General features: G+C 47.7%; 3 protein-coding genes across 4 annotated transcripts in view; 2 read left to right on the top strand and 1 right to left on the bottom strand.

Moving 5' to 3' along the window:
• Positions 1 to 445: 445 nt before the first annotated feature.
• NKAPD1 (NKAP domain containing 1) lies at positions 446 to 6,659 on the top strand. 2 transcript variants are annotated; one of them, XM_056860231.1, is made up of 5 exons: positions 446 to 553; positions 663 to 763; positions 1,630 to 1,788; positions 4,705 to 4,758; positions 6,145 to 6,659. In XM_056860231.1, exons 1-5 carry the CDS (start codon positions 485 to 487, stop codon positions 6,644 to 6,646), a joined length of 885 nt encoding a protein of 294 aa, XP_056716209.1. In that variant the 5' UTR covers positions 446 to 484; the 3' UTR covers positions 6,647 to 6,659. The 2 variants fall into 2 exon arrangements, with proteins under 2 accessions (XP_056716209.1, XP_056716210.1); XM_056860232.1 differs by having other exon boundaries at positions 482 to 553; positions 1,633 to 1,788.
• Positions 6,660 to 9,626: 2,967 nt separating this feature from the next.
• Positions 9,627 to 11,332, bottom strand: TIMM8B (translocase of inner mitochondrial membrane 8 homolog B). Its single transcript, XM_056860243.1, has 2 exons — positions 11,230 to 11,332; positions 9,627 to 9,794 (listed from the first exon to the last, which is right to left on the bottom strand). The coding sequence occupies exons 1-2, from the start codon at positions 11,314 to 11,316 to the stop codon at positions 9,627 to 9,629; spliced, it is 255 nt and encodes an 84-aa protein (XP_056716221.1). The 5' UTR covers positions 11,317 to 11,332.
• A 134-nt stretch (positions 11,333 to 11,466) lies between these two features.
• LOC130486941 (carotenoid-cleaving dioxygenase, mitochondrial-like) overlaps positions 11,467 to 20,647 on the top strand; it is a 30,830-nt gene continuing 21,649 nt past the window's right edge. Inside the window, exons 1-2 of the mRNA XM_056860245.1 lie at positions 11,467 to 11,515; positions 14,066 to 14,170. Coding sequence (XP_056716223.1) covers positions 11,467 to 11,515; positions 14,066 to 14,170 — 154 coding nt within the window. The remainder of the gene's footprint in view (positions 11,516 to 14,065; positions 14,171 to 20,647) is intronic.

Raw genomic sequence — 20,647 nt, 5'->3', positions numbered from 1 at the left:
CTTTGAGTTTGGCTCTCTTTCTTCAGTTCAGCAGCATGACAAGGAAAACCAGCATTTTCAAAGAATGTGAGAAGAGATTTGTTCCCAAGATTCCTAATTAGCTGTGGGCAACAGGGATGACCTGGTTTTTAAAAGGCAGCAGTGAGTGATGCGTTTGTGAACCAGCGTAATCTTTTCTTTGGTATTTTGATCCCAGTTGCGTAACATGTTCTTTATCTGTAAAGGTATTGCGTTTGAGAACTGGGAATGAAAAAGGCCTCTCTCAGCATGGATACTGCTTGCTGACTGATGTTTTCCCCATGCAGATACAAGATTTTACCCTATTATTTATGTAACAAATTCCTTCTTTGAACAGCCACTGAATAGTTTTCCTCTTCCGCTTCCTAACAGGAATATTTTCCTAACAGGAATATTTAGGCAATAGTATATAGTGTCATTTACTAAACTTACTGGATGTTTGTTTGTTATTATCTAAGGTTGAAGTATGTCCCGGGTCCCTTTGGGGAAAGTCCTCCTGCGAAATGTCATTCGTCACACCGATGCCCATAACAAGGTACAGAGCAGAGCATATCACAGTCTAGGCTGTCTATGTTCAACTGAGATGTTTTATGCACTATTCCTGTAGAAATGTTGCTTTGAGTTTGTTTCTTGATGTTTCTCAGATTCAGGAAGAGTCAGAAATGTGGAAAATACGAGAGATGGAAAAGCAAACTGAAGAAGTACATCAGGGCAAGCAAAAGAGTTTGCTTTCCAATTCTTCCAGGTATATTATTACACTTTACCTTTAATGACCTTTTCCTGCTTTCAGATATTATCAAATGTTCTCTTTAGGAATGGAAATTCTATTTCCCCCTCTTTGCGCCTTGACTCTTGCTTCTTTATTAGGGCTACATATCCTGCTTAGAAGATTGTGCCTGGTCCATTCAGAGTTTGAGCATTAGGGAAAGGATGTTTGTTTCCTCCTTTCCTATCAGTCTTCTAGCTGTTCAGTGGCTTATCACATTCCACACCTAGGATTGTTCCCAGGAGCTTTTAACAGGAAGGAAACGTCTGGTACTCAGACTACAGTAGAATGTTTGAGGACAGAATGTAGAGCGCATTGCAGTAATCCAATCCCAAGGTTACAGCATGGCCAGATCAGCCGAGTCTAGGTAATGAGAGTTGGAGAATCAGATGTAGCTGATAGAAGGAGCTCCTGGCCACAGTGCCAACCTGCTTTATGGAGAGCAAGGCAGGGTCCGTGAGCACCCCCAAGCTCTTAACCTGCGCTGAAAAAGTCAATGTGACTCCATCTAGGACGATCCTATCCCAGCTATGATTGCCAATCTTCATATCAGGGAGAAGTTGAGTGAGTGTAGCTTTTCTGTCCACTGCAGCATTCTTTTATGAAAAGCTCTTGAAGCACTTCAGAAAACTTAACTCCAGCTGTGCATCTTTAGGACAACCCAAGCTGGGAAATGAAGTGATTTTTCTATTTCTGAGAAAGGAGGGAGGGTCATGGTGTCCTCTGTCCTTCTTACCAACATTGGCAGAGCTGTTTCTTGCCCTTAGCATGCAATTCCTTCCACAGAATGCTTATTTCATGTGCGTCGACTCCTACTGAAAAGTTTTCTCTTGTCCCGCCTGCAGTAGCCGGATGCGTAGCGACGGTTTTGATGAGGGCAGCCAACACAACGACTGGAAGGTGAGGAATTTTGCTCCTGTATCTGTGACGACGGAAGATGACCTCCGCCATGCCCGGTACTGGAACAAGAAGCTCTACGAATGTGAAGCCAGCATGCCAGACAGGTCGGGAAGCTGCTGCTGTTCGTAGGATGTCTACAGCGCCTTCACAGTGTCAGGCCTTTTATAGACAAACCTAAACTAAACAGAAAGGTCTCTGCCTCTCAGAACTTAAGAATCTAAATGTCAGTTTTGACTGGGGAATATTGGCCAGGGGGAGGAACGACGAAGGCCAGGATAATGAGGAATAGATTTATTTACGTTACTTATAGTCCGCCTTTCTCACAGGGACTCGAGGCAGATTACGCAGAGCACGTCAATACCGTCAACAATATGGAACATACAAAAAACAATGCATTAGGACTAGAAGTCTGGAACCAACCAGAAAAAACTGAAGCGTACAATAAGTATTCACATGACACATTAAGTGGTGCAGAATTTACAGAATAAGATCCTACTTACAGTAAGCTGCACAAAGCAATATAGACCTCAGTCCGTAATCGTTTGTCCAAGTAAGTTTGTGAACTATTTTGTACAGTACAACCCTGTTACCTGCACAGGAAAGCCCTCTTGAATAATTCAGTTTGAATATTGGTTCTTGTAGGTTATCCGGGCTGTGTAACCGTGGTCTTGGAATTTTCTTTCCTGACGTTTCGCCAGCAACTGTGGCAGGCATCTTCAGAGTAGTAACACTGAAGGACAGTGTCTCTCAGTGTCAAAGGTGTAGGAAGAGTAATATATAGTCAGAAAGGGGTTGGGTTTGAGCTGAGTATTGTCCTGCAAAAGTATTGTCCTGTAAGTATCAAGATAATGTGCTAATGAGGGTATGGTATGTTAATATGGAACCATTGTATCCTGAAGTGATCTGTTAATGTGTGTAATCCAAAGCTAATCTGTATGGCTATTGTTGAATGTTGTCTTTGTCTGGAGGTTTTTCAGGGCAGGAAGCCAAGCCTTATTCATTCTTAAACTCTCCTCTTTTCTGTTAAAGTTGTGCTGATGTTTATGAATTTCAATGGCTTCTCTGTGCAATCTGACAAAATAGTTGGTAGAAAATAGTTGGTACCATGGAAAAGGAAATTGAGGGTAAACTCCCATTTCTTGATACCCTTGTCATCCGTAAATCAAACCTTCAGTTAGGTCACAAGGTCTACCGGAAACCAACTCACACAGATCGCTACTTACACAAAAACTCCAACCACCACCCCCGACAGAAAAGAGGAATAATCAAAACATTAATGGACCGTGCAAGACGGATCTGTGAACCACAGTTTCTCAAGGAAGAAACTAATCATCTAAATCACGCACTGCTAGCAAACGGCTACTCCAAGAATGAAATCAGAAGGGCCATTAAACCAAACAAAAATCAGAAAACTCAAGAAAAACAGTCTCCCATAGGAAAGGTATTCTTGCCATTTATTAAAGGAGTCACTGATAGGATGGAGAAACTTTTGAAAAAACATAACCTACAAACAGTGTTTAAACCCACCAAGAAAATACAACAAATGCTACGATCAGCAAAAGACAAAAGAGACCCCCTCACCTCTGCAGGAGTATATCGTATACCTTGCAGCTGTGGAGAAGTTTACATCGGGACCACAAAACGCAGCATACAAACAAGGATAAAAGAACATGAAAGATACTGCAGACTTGGCCAACCTGAGAAATCAGCAGTGGCTGAACATGGACTGACACAAACAGGACACAGGGTCTTATTCCAAGACACTGAAAGACTGGACAATTCTACCAACTATTTTGTCAGATTGCACAGGGAAGCCATTGAAATTCATAAACATCAGCACAACTTTAACAGAAAAGAGGAGAGTTTAAGAATGAATAAGGCTTGGCTTCCTGCCCTGAAAAACCTCCAGACAAAGACAACATTCAACAATAGCCATACAGATTAGCTTTGGATTACACACATTAACAGATCACTTCAGGATACAATGGTTCCATATTAACATACCATACCCTCATTAGCACATTATCTTGATACTTACAGGACAATACTTTTGCAGGACAATACTCAGCTCAAACCCAACCCCTTTCTGACTATATATTACTCTTCCTACACCTTTGACACTGAGAGACACTGTCCTTCAGTGTTACTACTCTGAAGATGCCTGCCACAGTTGCTGGCGAAACGTCAGGAAAGAAAATTCCAAGACCACGGTTACACAGCCCGGATAACCTACAAGAACCAATGAACTCTGACCGTGAAAGCCTTCGACAATATTCAGTTTGAATAGTTTGCGGAAAGCCAGGAGAGAGGGAGCCTTCCTGACCTCCTCAGGCAGGCCCTTCCATAAGGTGGGAGGCCACAACGGAGAAGGCACTTGTAAGGGCAGCTGTGGGCTTTGCCCATTTGCAGGTTGGCACCTGCAGAAGGCCCTGCTGACATGAGCGAAGCTGTCATGCGGGAGCAAAGGGGGAGGGCCCCCCGCTAATGAGAGAGGCCAAGGCCATGAAGGGCTTTGTATGTGATAGCCGGTATCTTAAATTGAGCCCGGTAAGAAATGGGCAGCCAATGGACTGTCTGCCGAATGGGAGTAATATGCATGCTCCACCAAGCTCTGATAATAGTTGAGCCATAGCATTCTGCACCAGCTGAAGTTTCTGAATTGATTTTAAGGGGAGACCAATGCATAGTGCATTACAGTAGTCTAGGCTTTATGTGAATGTGAGCAAACACAGATGTCATTTTAGTTGGAGGTCCGAGCATACAGCAGGAACTGTTGTACTTCTGTTGCTCTATAAGTGTGCAGTAGTGCTTGATAAAATACTTGTGTTTCACTTCCCAGTAAACAAGTGAAGTAGAGATGCTATAGCGTTTATAAATATAATGTTCCCCTCCTGCTGCCAGAAGTGGTACAGCCCAGCAAGGACCATATCACATGATTCTATGGACGAGGCAGCCGGGCTCGGTCGTTATATAGCTCTTGGGTGAGACCATTTCTCCAGTGGCTTGATGCTCTCTTTCAGATGGGGCCACAGTGGCTACAAAGAACTGTATCCGGAAGAATTTGATACAGACAGGTAAAGCAAATAAGCTACTAAAGAAATCTTGTATGTGTGTGTGTGTGTGTGTGTAAAGTGCCGTCAAGTTGCAGCCAACTTAGGGCGACCAGTAGGGTTTTCAAAGCAAGAAGATGTTCAGAGGTGGTTTGCCATTGCCTTCCTGTGCATAGCAACTGCAGACTTCCAAAAAATCTTATAGCTGTGTCTAAAGTTGGTACTGCAATAGCTCCTTAGTCTTTTTCTGTATGAAATGAAATGCCGCTATGGAAATGTATCATTTGAGAAAGGATGGGGGGTGCTGCTGATTTTGAGTGGGGACACCCAAACTGCCTCTTGCTTTTCTCTGCCCCAAGCGGTTCTGGAACATCCACGTAATGTTTGAAAGACGTATTGAATTAACTAGCAATGCAGAGGTCTAATCCCAAGATGCACTCAGAAGTTTGAGAAGCATCACAGTAAGGATTTCGAACACGTGCGGCACGTGGCAAACAGCAGCAGATGACACTGTCTTGGTCACCAGGATGGACTTCTGCCCTGTTCAGTTAGAACATTTCTCTCCCCTGTCCGGGTATCTGCTTGATATATCCCAAACACTGAGGCTCTTGGCATGAGAGGAGGCAATGCCAGTTGCTGCCTCTCAGGTCTGTCCAGCTGCCAGAGCTCTTGGAGACAAGCCCGAGATTGTTAACACCACCGCTGGTGCTCGGGTTGTTCCTAGTGTGTCTGGCCAAGTATGGCCCTCATCTTTCTTCCCCTTCCTTCCATTTCAGTTTGCCGGCACACCAAAAGTTTCTCTTTTACATACTCTGGCCCACCCTTGCTTTAGAATATCGCAAGATGTCATAGTTCCGTTGTACACTGCATTGGTCAGGCCACATCTGGAGTATTGTGTGCGGTTCTGGAGGCCTCACTTCAAAAAGAATGTGGACAGAACTGAGTGAGTGCAGAGGAGAGCAATGAGGATGATCAGGAGCCTGGAGACCAAGCCCTGCGAGAAAAGGCTGAGGGAGTTGGGAATGTTTAGTCTGGAGAAGAGGAGGTTGAGCTCTCTTGAAGTATTGCTCTCTTGAAGGGCTGGCACTTAGTGGAGGGCAGGGAGCTGTTCCTGTTGGCAGCAGAGGATAAGACTCGCAAAAATGGGTTAAAATTGTTGGCAGAAAGGTACCGGCTGGATGTTAAGAAAAACGTTTTTACAGTAAGAGTTGTTCAGCAGTGGAATCTGCTTCCTAGGGAGGTGGTGAGCTCCCCCTCACTGGCAGTCTTTGAGCAGAGGCTGGACAAGCACTTGTCAGGGATGCTCTAGGCTGCATTGAGCATGGGGTTGGCCTGTGTCACCCCTTTGTGATTCTAATATTTTTTCATTCAACATGCTCAAAGCTTTTATTATTTTTATTTGCTAAACAGCGATCAACAGGAACGAGACAAACAGAATTCTCTAAATGGAAAAAGAAAATCTCAGCCTGGGAGACGGTCCTCGCTGGAGCTGCACAAAAAGAAAAAGGCCAAAAAATCACACAAGAAGAAGCGGAAAAAGAAGTCGCACAAGAAGCGGAAGAAGAAGAAAAGGGAGCAGCTGAGCGTGACATCGGATTCCTCCCAAGAATCTGAATGTTCCGAGGCCAGCGCTTCGGGCACAGGGAAGCAGAGGCAGCAACGCCACAAAAAGGCCAAGAAGACCCCGACCAAGCGGCCGGCCTCTTCCTCAGGGCAGGACAGTGGCTCCAGCGGCTCAGAGGACAGCGAGCCCAGGGGGAAGCTGGAGAAGCAGCCGAAGAAAAAGCGAAGGAAACACTGCTCTTCCACCTCAGAAAGATGCAGCGAAGGGGTGCAGGAGAAGCGCAGCAAGAGGAAGAACTGGAAAGTGGCGGCTGACGAGAAGTCGGAGGACAGCTCCGACGAGGATTAATGAAAAGGGACCAGCTCTGGCTGTGCCTGTGCTTATTTTTGCAAGAGAACAGGGCTCTCTTCCAAATGCCGTCCCAGTGGAGCAAACTGAGGTCCAAACTGGCTCTGCAAACCTCGGGATCTTGCAGGAGGCAGCCTTCCGTCTGCCCCTGGCCTGAAAGCTGCCATGGAGAGAAAGCAGCTCCTGACCAGGGCTGTTTGCCCACCCCCAATTCCGGCCACATCACCATCTAGCCATGACCAGGCGGACCCTTGATTACCAATTGATACTCTTGGGAGCGGCTCAGAAGGGAACTTGGTGGCTTTATGGCCCATCTCCATTTTTTTTGTAATCTAACTCTATTTTTAATGGCCAATATGTAAAACCTAATTGCAATAAATAATGGAGAAACCCCAGAACTCCTCAAGCTGTCAGTAAGGCTCTGCTGTGGAACTGAGCGGAGAGAGGCCATATTCCCCATGCATCCCTCGTGCCTAAGCTTACGGCTGTGAATAAAAGGGGTCAACAGGGAAAAGTGGAGATTAAGAGGTGCGGCTATCCCCTGGCTCTGATTAAGAGATTGTACTCTGGTGTGTGGAGGCTCAAAACACATACAGTCCTGAGCTTTGGTCTCTGTTAAGGGAAAGAGGATATTATACTAGGTGCTGTGGAACACAGGCAGGTTGCTGCTGCAGTTGTTTGTGGGCTTTAAGAGAGGAGTGGAGGATATTCATGGCTACTAGTCAAATTGGATACTAGTCATGATGCATACCTATTCTCTCCAGGATCAGATGAGCATGCCTGTTAGCTGCTTTGGAACACAGGCAGGATAAATGCTGCTGCAGTCATCTTGTTTGTGGGCTTCCTAGAGGCACTTGGTTGGCCACTGTGTGAACAGACTGCTGGACTTGATGGGCCTGGGTCTGATCCAGCAGGGCTTTTCTGATCTTATGTTTTTATGATAGTTGGGGGTCATAGCATCGTAGCTCTGAGCATACTGATGGTTTACTGGGAGCTGGCCAGTGCTGAAGCTGCCCTTCTCTCTGGGTGCAAGCAATCTCTGATTGTCAGACTTCCCCTTCTGAGGCAATTCTGGGATATGAGCGAAGAAAGGGCCACAATGGGTATAATAAATGTTTATGCAGTTAAAGAGAACAACACTCCTTGGCTAGAGCAACAGAAAAGGTTGGTAGGTTGCGCCCCCTCCCAACAAGTAGTGTTATAGACTTAAATAACTGAAGTACTGGCATCAAAGGATTTGAGAACATAACACGTTTTTTGGGGGGGGGGCTTGGGGTTACCAACTCCAGGTGGGGCATGGAAATCTCCCAGAATTACAGCTGGTCTCTTGACTACAGAGACCAGTTCCCCAGTAGGAAATGGCAGCTTCAAAGGGCAGACTATGGCATCACATCTGACTCAGTCACCCTCCCCAAACTCCGCTGTCCTCAAGTACTGCCCCCATCCCTGGGAATTTATGAGGCTGTGGTTGGCAACCTTAGTTTGGCTCTAATGTAAAAAAAAATTCCCAGCTGCACAGACAGCTCTGTAGAGGGTAGTATGGGGAGCTGTAATCCAAAGAGAGGGCCACAACAGTCCCCTCAACAAACTACAATTCCCAGAGTTCCTTAAGGGACACCATAACTGCTAAACAGCTGTAAAATGGATGTACCTAATGCTGTTTGTGCTTTTCAGCCACGGGGTGCTGTTGCCAATTGAAGGTGTTAACTCAGGGTAACAGAGCTGGTGAGATCGGGGGCTCGGGTGTGTTTACTCCATTCCGGATTCACAATTTACCCTCACAGGGCCCATATTGGCTTGCCCCCGCACCTCATCACTTTCTGCAGGACCTTTGCTTTACCGCTTGGGCCCCCTGGTCCACAATTGCTTGTTGTGGCATCCATGTCTGTGGAATCATCATCTTCCAAAGATTATGAGTGCCAGGTTTTCTGTCTTGCAGTGTAGGACCAGCACATATACAGCTTTGTTTTGAAAACAATCTTAAGGTGTGTTGCTATTAAAGCAATGGAAGCGATTTCTGATCCACTGAACTATTTGATTTTGATACATACAAGAGATGTTAGAATCGCTTGCGAGAAGTTGGGTTGATACAGCATGGGCTCCACTCATGAGCAGTCCAGGTGTGTGAGAGGGGGTGCTGACACCTGTTTTTCTAACTTCTGCATTATTGGGGATGAGAGGGGCAGAAGGTTTGATGCCAAGAACCTGGTGATTCATGCAGAGGAGCTGGTGGAAGAGGAAGAGAAACAGAAGGGGGTAGATTTGAGTCCAGTAGCACCTTAGAGACCTGAGGGAGTTATGACTCTCAAAAGCTCATACCTCAAAAATCTTGTTGGTCTCTATGGGTTTGCTAGATTCAAATCTAGATGTTCTAGGCTATCAGGGCTGCTATGATGCACAATGTGCTGGGCAGAGTAATTGTTACGCCTTTACAAAGAGACTGAAGAAATTGGTTTTAATGGAAACTACTGCATCATTACAATACACTTATACTGGTGCAGATACTGGTGCAGTGTGGCATGCTACACCTAAATGGTTGTGTGTTATACTTTCTTTTAAGTTCAGCTTTACCGAGTGGGGCAAAGGCCCAGAGCAGTGAGAGCTACACTTTCAGGTTCTCCAGCGAAACACATTTTTCATTAATTTCCTGAAACCACTTGTATTTTAAAGCAAGCCATTTGCCTCTTGAAAAAAATCTAATCCCGCAAACAAAAGAACACAAAGCAACCGGTTTCCACTATATCAAGTTGTTTGGGCAAGTTTTCCTGATTTATTAAATGTCACAGAGGCAAGATGTTGCTCTTGATGACACAGTTCAACATCTTCTAACAGTGGCCAGTGACATTCTCAGAACAGGGATAGACTTTCTGCACTGAGTTAGATCTTTTCACCAAGTAGGACTTTCGATGTTGCTGGCCAGTGTCCAGTCTGTTGGTCAAGGAAGGCTTGGCAGAACTCCACGCCGCACGAGGTGGGGCCATCAATGCCCTCCTTTCTGTACTATCTGCGCAAAGCGACTGGTGACAGACAACGTTGTGTCTATGAAGCGGTTGACGCAGTTGGCCAGGCAAGTTTCAGTTCTGGAGTCCAGTTTGGCGCCTGTTTTATCAACACATTTATCCCAGCAGACTTCCATAAAATTGTGGACCTAGAGGAACATGGGGGTGGGTGGGGGGGAAAGGGACACAAACATCTTTGGTCAGCAGCACCTTTTTTATAGTAATCAAAATTTGAACAAAGACTGATAGGCAGCTCTGGGAGAAGTGTGTGAAATTCAGTGTTTCCAGGGATTAAGGTTTCTCCCAAACTTCCCAGTTGGGAGAGACATGCCTCCAATGATGGGTGAGGTACGTGTAAAACAACAGGTAACTCTGAATAGGGCAGGCTAAAAGAACCTACTTTCTGTAGCAGTCTGGGTAAGGGCCAGACATCAAGATTGACCTCATGGGTTCTCCCTGGGCCAGGCCTCCTGTGAATGCTCCCAAGGAGTAGCCAGGTCAGTCTGCTGCAGCAGAACAGAACAGGAATCCTGTGGTGCCCTAAAGGTAGTGTGTGTTTGTGTGTCAAGGGAGAGCTGTGGCTCAGTGGTAGAGCATCTGCTTGGCATGCAGAAGGTCCCAGGATCAATCCCCGGCATCTCCAGTTAAAGGGACTAGGTGATGTGAAAGACCTGTGCCTGAGATCCTGGAAAGCCGCTGCCGGTCAGAGTAGACAATACCGACTTTGATGGACCAAAAGTCTGATTCAGTATAAGGCAGCTTAATGTGTTCATGGGTCAAGTGCCATCAAGTCGCAGTCCACTTCTGGCAACCCCAGCAAGGGGCTTTCAAGGCAAGTGAGAAGCAGAGGTGGTTTGCCATTGCCTTCCTTTGCAGAACCTTCCTTGGTGGTCTCCCTTCCAAGTTCTGACGCCGCTCAGCTTCCGAGACCTGAGGCAATCGGGCTCTGCCATGCCGCCTTCCCTCCCGCCACAAAGGTGACCCACATTTGTTCCAGTATGAGCCACAGCTCACTTCTTTGGCTGCAACGAGCATGCAATGACAGCCGGCGGTTAAGAGTGTCAGACTGGGATCTGGGAGTTCCTAGTCTGAACCCGCACTCGTGCCATGGAAGCTCACCGGGTGACCTCAGGCCAGTCACTAGGGTTGCCAGGTCCCCTTTTGCAAACGGCGGGAGGTTTTTTGGGCGGAGCCAGAGGAGGGGAGGGACTTCAGTGGGGTCTAATGCCATAGAGTTAGGGTTGCCAGGTCCCTCTCCACCACCGGCGGGAGGTTTTAGGGGCGGAGCCTGAGGAGGGCGGGGTTTGGGGCGGGACTTCAATGTGGCGCAATGCCAGAGAGTCCACCTTCCAAAGCAGCCATTTTCTCCAGGGGCACTGACCTCTATAGGCTGAAGATCTCCAGCTAGTACCTGGAGGTTTATAAATATAATTTCCTCAGATTGCACTATTGCTTCATAGCGCCTTTTCAATCAACAAAATGTACAGTATTATATATACACTCTCAGCCTAGCCTACTGCACAGGGTTGTTGTGAGGAGGGGAGCAGAAGACGTGGTGCTTCGGGGGGGGGGTGACTTTCCCACCTGGGCGGTGAAGCGGGCCCGCTGCTCCTCGGCCGCCACCAGGCGCTGCAGCTCCGCCGCGTCGGCCTCGCCGCCCGGCTCCGCCATCGCGGGGCTCTCCGGCCGCCCTTCCTCCTCGGCGCCGAGGGCCGCTCTAGGAACCGGCCGGAAGCGCCCCTGGCCCGGCCCCCTTCCTGCTTCCGGGTGGCCGCGCGACCTTGGCCGGCAAGCCCCGCCCCCCCGGCCCAGGGCGGCAAGATGGCGGCGGCGCTGCGGCTGGCGTGGCTGGGGAGGCCCCGCGGAGGCGGTGAGCGACCCCCCCCCGGGGGTGGGGGCAGGGGGGCGTTGTGAGTCACGTGCACAAGCACCCCTGCAGGGTGGGACGGGGAGACACGTGTGCGCGGGGTGGGAGGGGTCACTGCTGCTCTGGGACTCTTCTCCCCTCCCCCCCCCCTTAGCATCCCAAGGACTCCAGGAGAGGATGAAAGCGGAGGGAGGGATGGCGGGCTCCATGTCTCCCCCCCCACCCCGGTCCTGTGTTAATTGAGATTTTCCTCTGCGTTAAAGTACAGTCCCCTTAATGCCCTGGAGGCGTCTTCCCAATGTCTGTCTGTCTTAATACTGAGACAGCAGGGTAGACTTCCCCTGACTATGGAAGATCCACTGATGTTGCAATTTGTAATAATCTCTTTTCCTTTCTGTAAGTGTATTGAAATGTATTAGGGCAGCAAGGGAATAGCTTGTTGCTGGGCAGGGTCTCTCTGTGTGTCTGTGTGCTAGTAATTGGGGCAAAAGTCGTGGAGGGTTACAATAAACCGTAACAAGAACTGGGTGAAACTGTTACTCTACTGCCGCCTCCATGTCTGGAGTGCTATCCGCTTTACCCTGAATGTTGATGGGTTGTCGTATCTTGAATTTGGATAAATATCTCTCCCTCAGTACAATCGGGACTCAGATTTCTGCCCATTAGGGCCTCTGGGTCGCAGCTGCCAGAATAAACTGTTTTCTAGAAATAACGGTTCGGGTCTCTATTTCCCCCACGAACCTCTGGTTTACTGCATCAATGCCTATGAGAGCTTTCCCAGTTTCAAAGAGGGGGTGGTGGTGGTGACGGTCCTGGGCAAATGCCTTTGCAGCTGGCAGCCAGTTGCAGCCAACCCCTCCCTGCCCCGCCTACCAAGAGTTCTGTGCCATCCTAAAGCTTTTAGGCTCTTCTCGGGTTTTTTTTTCTTCAGTCTTGCAGTCTTTACCTAGCTAGGATTTGTTTCTTGGGTCTCCTTTCCAGTTACGAGGTCGTGTGTAAACGGCTTCAATAAATAGTGCTCCCAAATTCCGACCCAAGCCCGTTTCTTGCCCAGGAAAGCCGTGCTCTCTCTCTCCCCACCCCCCTGTGTGTTTGCTTTAGGGCACCACAAGGCTCTTTGCGCTTGTGTTTGTGCCCAGTCTCCTTCCACCTGTTTTTTGGGGGGCACAATACTTTAATTGCTGGATGTATGGGAGGTATTTGAGTGGGAGAAAGGTGTGTCCTTATTGGCATATCCTCCACTGTGTTGTCTGTGGGGCAGAGAAGCTCTTCCTTTGCAAATCACCTGGGGAGTAGCCTTCCTTGCTGGGAGTTGCATTCAGTTTAGTTAGAGCCAATGCACTGAGGAGGGGCAGCTTTGTCCTTTTGAAGGTGACCCTTATTCTCCTCCTTCCAGCCTAGAGCCTTCTGCGGCTGGGAGACCGGGCAGAGCCTCTTTTCCTCTCTCATCGTGGATGCTGTGCATTTACTAGTGTTGAGACTGGCATTGTGAATGTTTTTTCCTCGGCTTTCTTTTTTTTTATTCCTTGCGTGTTTAATCTCCAGGGCAAGAGACTTACTGCAGCTTTCTCAATGAATATTTTGGGAGGGCTCTAGGGCTGCTTGTCATGGACAGGGGGCCAATTGTTTTGTCTCCCCTCCCCCTTCCCTTTTATTTATTGGCAACGTGATGCATCATCTGGTGTATGTGCAAACAACGGACAGCATTGTGTGGATAAGGGCAATACAGCCTGTGGAAGCTTCCTTGCAGATAGCATGACATCTAGTAGCCAATTATAAACACATCTCATCTCTGACAAGTATGAATTGTACTAATGGCATACAAAAGTCATTTGCTTATAAACAGGATGGTCTCGTGGCAAACATTATGCAGGCTGAATAATGTTGTGACTTACAGTTCGGGGATCTTGTGTGGCAGCTTGTTACATCCTGCATTATGATATGGCCTGTTTGAGATTCCACTACTTTGGTGGTTGTTACTATAGTCAAAGTGTTCTTGTGTTATGCTTCTGAGCAGCAGAGAGAACATTGTTCTTACCCTTACAAAAAGGAACCTTAATACTGGATGTGCATACAGGTCCTCCCCACATTGTGGGCTTGCATAGTCTGTGGTTTTTGGAACACTTCCAAATAGTGTGGGGTCTGGAAGCCATCCAGTTCTCTCTCTTGTGCAGAGATGGGGTCCGTTTTGTTAAGAATTCACCCACTTTGACTTGAAGGCTGTTTCTCATGAGAATATGAACCACTTGAACATGGAAGCTCTTTTGTGTTTCGTATCGGGTGGTCCTTAGATGATACTACTGCACCCTTTTGAATTTCTGGTGTGTATGTGAGGTAGAAGATATTGGTGTCCGTATCTGGATGAGAAATGTTATCTGTACTGGATGAGACTTTACACTTCCATTGTTCCTAAGGGCCTCGTGTGTTTGGTTCCAAAGTCCTTTCCTTCAGCTTGATACTGGTGGTGCTTATTGCCTCTAGTGTTATAACTGTGTTGATTGGAATTGTGAAATCCATGTGCCGCTGAGTGAAACAAATGTGTTCTGTGTACAGTTCTCCTGAATAAGGCTCTTCTGACCAGATCAGCCATTGCCTGTGCTGCAACTGAGGAACGCCATCCTCTGGCATGCAGAATCCACACATCCCCCAGGAGTTTAGGTAAGCTTCTCAAGTTTATCTCATGTTCTTATTTCACATAACTGTACCAGTCTGCTGGAGTTGCCAAAATTGTTCCTAGGCTTCTGTGTGTCAGGATCAGTGCAAAACACTCTTCTGAACAGCAGAGGGGTTGAGATCATACTGATGGGATCGAGATCATACTGCTGCTTGTGCTGGTTGAAGCCTATGGCTTTCCTTAGGAGCTAGTACCCTTCCACCAAAACATGTTCATTGGCAGAACGTGCCAAACAAAAACAATACCATTAGCAAAATAAAGCCATTGGGGCGTCTCAATAAAATACATTTAAAATATTTGTTGTTTTAGACTTTATTCTGTTGTTTGTTGAAGACTGCTTGTTTTGGGTAATGCATTAGTCTTTAGAATCTAGTTTACCGTATATACTCGTGTATAAGCCGACCCACGTATAAGCCGAGGTGCCTAATTTCACCCCAAAAATGGGGGGAAATTAGGCACCCGCGTATAAGCTGAGGGTCGGCTTATACAACGCCCCTGCCCCGGGTTGCCCTCCCACCCGGCCTCCCGGGCCCTCCAGACCCACCCCGACCCCAGCTCCACCCCCTCCCGGGCCCTCCAGACCCACCCTGACCCCAGCACCACCCTAGGGGGGGAGGGGGAAGAGCCCCTGAACCTCCTACTCACTGGGAGAGGCGGGAGGACGAGGCCCGCTGATCAGCTGAAGGCGGCGGCAGCGCCCTCCCTGAGCATGGGCCGGTGGTGGCGGCGGGGCCCTGCTTGCGCGCAGAAAGGCCCCGCTGGCCGCTCCCAGGCCGCAAGGAAGGCGTGCGGGCCGGCGGCGGGCCCCTGCCTGCGCGCAGGAAGGCCCCTCTGGCCGCTCCCAGGGTACAGGGATGGCGCGCGGGCCGGCGGCGGGGCCCTGCATGCGCGCAGGAAGGCCCCGCTGGCCGCTCCCAGGGTGCAGGGAAGGCGCGCGGGCCGGCGGCGGGGCCCTGCCTGGCCGCAGGAAGGCCCCGCTTGCCACTCCCAGGGTGCAGGGAAGGCGCGCGGTGGTGGTGGTTTTAAGTTCCCCCTCCCTCCCTCCCTCCACCTGCCGTATTGACCCGCGTATAAGCCGAGTTGGGGTTTTTCAGCCCTTTTTTTGGGCTGAAAAACTCAGCTTATACGCGAGTATATACGGTAGATGAATACATACATGAAGCTGCCTCGTACTGAATCAGCCTCTTGGTCCATCAGGCTCATTATTATCTACTCAGACTGGCAGCATCACTCCAGGGTCTTAGGCTGAGGTCTTTCACATCACCTTTTACCCGGTCTTTTTTTAAAAAAACTGGAGATGCCTAGAATTGAACCTGGTACCCTCTGTATGCCAAACAGAAGTTCTACCACTGAGCCATGGACCCTCCCGAATGAAATGCTGCAGCCACCCCCACCACAAAGATAGATTTCTAGCCGTCATGGTTGGTTGCAGAGGAAGATTTTGAGAACATATAGTGGAAGTGTACAGTAAGGCAGCATGTTGGGGAAAGAAGGGTGGCTTGGCAAAGTTCCCGTTGGCAGCAAGTTCATGGTTCTTTTAGCTGTGACAGGATGGCACTGCCCCACAACCCCGTCAAGTCTCCACTCCTTTCTTGCCTTCAGTTGTTCCTTTTGTTCTGAATGAATGATGAGATGGTCAAGTTCAGGACATTGAATCACATTCCTGAAGGCTGTGGGTTCAATTCTTTCCTGCTGTATAAAGGGGGATCCATTTTTCTTGGTTTGAAAAAGTAGCAGCGTTTGGTTTTTATTTTCCATGCAGTGGCCTCAGTTAGTAGTAATCCTCAGAAAGTAATGAACCAAAGTGACCCTAGGTGGCTTGGAGACTGTTCAACAGGATGGGTTTTGTAGCGTTCTTGAGAGATCGCTGGCTTGTCTTGCACTTATCTTGGGATCCCCTGGGGTGTCTACTAATTAGTCAACCAGTTTCAAGCACAAGATTTTGCTGTACCTGTTTCCAGTGCCTGTTTAATATTGATTATCCCCCAAATCGTGCAACTTGCCGGCGCTGCTTAACATTTTGGAATTGAAAACTGTCTTTGAAAGATTCCCGGTTCTACTCCGCATTTTGAAGAAAACTCTGAACGCGCAGTGGTTGGAAAATCTGCCCACAGCATGCCTTTGAGACTTCCCCTTTGCGAATAAATGCTGGGTTCCACTTCGCTGATGAACACCTGCTTCTGATTGCAGGCTGGAACCTAGATGGTGGTGCTGCAGAACTGTGGAACAGCTACTGTTGGGGGATGGGGGTCTGGGCTTATCCTGCAATGCAAATCCTGTTACTTAGGAGGCAGTTAAAGTACTCAAAATGCGCAGATGGCGATGTGCATGCTACAGTCTTGAATGGAGCTGGGGAGTTTTCTGTGTGCTGCAGTGGTTCTTTTCTCAAATGGGTGCTCTGCGTCTTCAATTGTGTTGTTCCCCTCTTGTGACAACCTTAGGGATGCTCTCCAGAATGACAAAATCAGGTTCACAACTTCATCCTTGGAAGTCTTGCCTTTATATATTTTTTTCAAAGGACGTTTCTAGTCCTTTGGCTTCTGGACATTCATTTGGGCACAGACAGGCTTTATTTATTTATTTAAAGCATTTCTACGACACCTTTCTGCACAACACAGGGCCACCAAGGTGGTGAACATCAACACATTAAAACATTTCAAAACATTAAACCTTTGTGTGCGGGAGCTTCAGTATTCAGTGAGCGGAGCTTGTGTGCCCTTCGGAGGCTGCCCACGCCTCCCTTCCAAGCTGGCATTCCAATCCTGTGCCAAGATACCCTCCGCTGCCCCACATGTACCTCTGCCATCTTCCTTCTCCAAAAAGAAAAGGTACGCAAATGTCTGCCATTGGGTTTGGAATAACGTATGGCAATTATTGGTGTTCAAATTTACAAAATTGAATTGACCTGTGTGATTGGGACATTTAATTGGGGTGCGGGCAGGGGAATGATGCTTCTTTGTGCCACTGAGGTGTTGGGAATTCTTAATTGCTGGAGGGAGAGACATGATGGTACTTCTAGGCAGCTGCCTACATTTACAAACTTGAACCCTTAAGCAACACTCAAGTAGCCAAAGCAGGCCATTGTTGGAGAGTAACAGCACATCTTCTCTTTGTAGCAGGTTCCAAGGCCGCCTCTCTGCACTGGACGGCCGAGCGAGCGGTCAGCGTCTTCTTGCTTGGGCTCCTGCCTGCGGCCTACCTGTACCCTGGACCGGCTGTGGACTATTCGTTGGCTGCAGCTCTCACACTCCATGGCCACTGGTAAGCTTGTTGGTGGGCTTCCTAAAGGCACCAGCGTGGTGTAGTGGTTAAGAGCGGTGATTAGTAGGAGTGGTGGACTCTAATCTGGTGAACCCGGTTTGATTTCCCCACTCCTCTATATGAGCAATGGACTTTAAACTGGAGAACCGAGTTTGATTCCCCACTCCTCCACACGAGCGGTGGACTCTAATCTGGAGAACCGGGCTTGATTCCCCACTCCTCCACATGAGCAGTGGGCTCTGATCTGGAAAACCAGGTTTCATTCCCCACTGCTCCACACGAGCGGTGGACTCTAATCTGGAGAACCGGGCTTGATTCCCCACTCCTCCACATGAGCAGTGGGCTCTGATCTGGAAAACCAGGTTTCATTCCCCACTGCTCCACATGAGCTGTGGACTCTGATCTGGAAAACCAGGTTTGATTCCCCGCTCCTCCACAGGAGCGGTGGAGGCTAATCTGGTGAACCATGCTGGTTTCTCCACTCCTCCACATGAAGCCAGCTGGGTGACCTTGGGCTAGTCACAGTTCTCTCTGAACTCTCTCAGCCCCACCTACCTCACAGGGTGTCTGTTGTGGGGAGGGGGGGAAGGTGATTGTAAGCCTGTTTGATTCTTCCTTACATGGTAGAGGAAGTCGGCATATAAAAAACAAATCTTCTTCACCTGGTTGGCCTCTGTGTGAACAGACTGCTGGGATGGATGGGCCTGGGTCTGATCCAGCAGGGCTTTTCTGATATTTTTATGTCAGTCCAAAAGTGCAGCCAAAGTGGGAGGGCGGGTCTTCCTGACAGCGCAGGCCTGTGGCTGAGGAGCTCATTTGTTTTCTTAGTGTCGTTTTTAAAAAATGTACTAAATAACAACTAAGACAAAACTACCAAAAAGGGAGCTAGCTAACAAAATTACTGTTAAATGATGATCACTTTATACCAATATGAATACTTGTTTGAGGCACCTCCAGGTTTTCGTAAGGAATCTAGGAAGGCCAAGAAAGTTGACAGGAACAGGTGGGTTCATTTGAAATGTGGTGTTGGAGGACAGTTTTAACCGATACCGCGGACTGCCAGAAAGACAAATCAATGGGTTCTAGATCAAATCAAGCCTGAACTCTCCCTAGAAGCTGAAATGACTAAACCGAGGCTATCACACTTTGATCGTACTTATGAGAAGGCAAGAGTCACTGGAAAAGACAATCATGCTAGGAAAAGTTGAGGGCAGCAGGAAAAGAAGAAAACCCAACATGAGATGGATTGGCTCTATAAGGGAAGCCACGCCCCTCAATTTGCAAGACCTGAGCAAGGCTGTCAGAGATAAGATGTTTTGGAGGTCATGAATTCATAGGGTCGCCATGAGTCGGAAGTGACTTGACGGCACTTAACACAGACATACAAGTGGGTTCCAGGGCTGTTAACTCAAGACGCTAAACAAGATTAGTGAAGTCTTGTTTAGTATCTTAACAGCCCTGGAACCTACTCGGCCCTCCTATTTTTCTCACCAAAACCTGGAGTTGCTCCAAACAAGGTGGCAAATTCAAAGTGAAATCAGCTGTGAAAGAATGATGGGGGGGGGGCCTTGTTTGTCAAGTTGACAATCTCCAGAGATGCCAGTCGAAGTTCTAGCAGTGCCGTGACCTCCAGGGGATGCCACTGATGTCAGAATTGTCCTGTAAAAACAGAGTGGACCTGTTAATGGTCCAAGACAGTTTGGAAGTAGATGCTGGAGTTCCTGTTGTTATTTCTGACAAGTTACACCCTTTGAACCAAGAGGAAAGGCGGGTTATAAATGTTTGGATCTAGATCAGGGGTGTCGAGCTTATTTGTTATGAGGGCTAGATATGACATAAATGTCACTTGGTTGGGCTGGGCCATGCGTACCGTAAAATTTAATGCCATGAACTAGAGATACAAACTTTATAGAAAACACAAGCAAAGCCAATTAATGATATTTTTTAAACTTTATTGTTTACTTAAAATACAAGCATGCTTAACACAATAACACTCTTCCAGTATTTTCTTTTATTTAACAGTCTTTGATAATTGACACCTCAGGAGTCGGGGGGTGGCTGCCTTGGCTGGATCATGGGCCAGATAGGAGCTCTCAAGGGGCCAGATTTGGCCCCTGGGCCCTATGTTTGACACCCCTGATCTAGATAATATGGTACTCCAGGATCGGCCCTCTTATTTCTAATCTGGTCTGTCTTTTGGCCCTTTGCTTGTTCAGGCTGCCAAGTAAGCAGGGACTTCTTTTCATGGCTGTGAGCGGTGACAAAATGGAATCTCCCATGTACAGGAGCACTGTACCTTGGAATACTTTCTGTCAGAGAGGTAGTGCAGGGGTAGGGGAGCTTTGTTCATCTTGCTCTGCTTGTGAGCTTCCCAGGCGTACATGGCTGGCCTCTGTGGGAGACAGAGAACCAAGACTAAGTAGATAGGTGTTGGTCTGATTCCGCAAGGCAGTTCTTCTCAGAGTTTTAATTCTCAGAGTTTTATCTTCTCAGATTTTTAATTCTTTTGCAACTAGAGTTTTCTGCTGTAGAAATCACTTCTGCCTTATTATTAGGCTTCTGGTTTAGATGCACTTGCAAGATAACAACCAAGGGTGCCTTCGAGGTGCTTCTGGTTTCTCCAATCCGTGAAATGAAACCAAAAAAGGGAAATTAAATCCAAATCCAGGAGCACCTCAGATCAACAAGATTTTCAGAGTATAAGCTTTCAAGAGTCAAAGTTCCCTTCGTCAGGATGTCTCTTGCTCTCGAAAGCTTACACCTTGAAAACCTTGTTGATTTCTGACGTACTGCCAGACTCGAATCTAACTGTTCTACTGCAGACCAACAAGGCTACCCTCTGAAACTTATCTTAATAAAAGGGAAATTGTCTTTTCTGTATCGATGCTTTAGCTCAACACTAGGGAGCAGTGTGGTACTTAATGCTAACTAATTTGGTCCTTAAGGTACCATTAATATTTTAAAATACTTGCATGCCTTCAGGGCAGATAACAATAAAACGTAACGGTACAATACCAGAGTTTAAAATGTCATAGATCTGGAATAAAACAAAACCAAATTACTACCATCCTGAGAAGAGAGCAGTGGGGAAATGATGGCATATTGCAGACAAGTACAACCAGGCCACAATACAGCACAGTCTCCTGCAAAGGAGCTGAGGTGCCATTACTAAAAGGCCTTCTCCTTAGTAACCACCTGTC

Source organism: Euleptes europaea, chromosome 14 (genome assembly GCF_029931775.1).
Source record: "Euleptes europaea isolate rEulEur1 chromosome 14, rEulEur1.hap1, whole genome shotgun sequence".
Classification (NCBI taxonomy): Eukaryota; Metazoa; Chordata; class Lepidosauria; order Squamata; family Sphaerodactylidae; genus Euleptes; species Euleptes europaea.
Note: the sequence above shows the minus strand (reverse complement) of the source record. Positions and strands in the feature narration are given on the sequence as shown.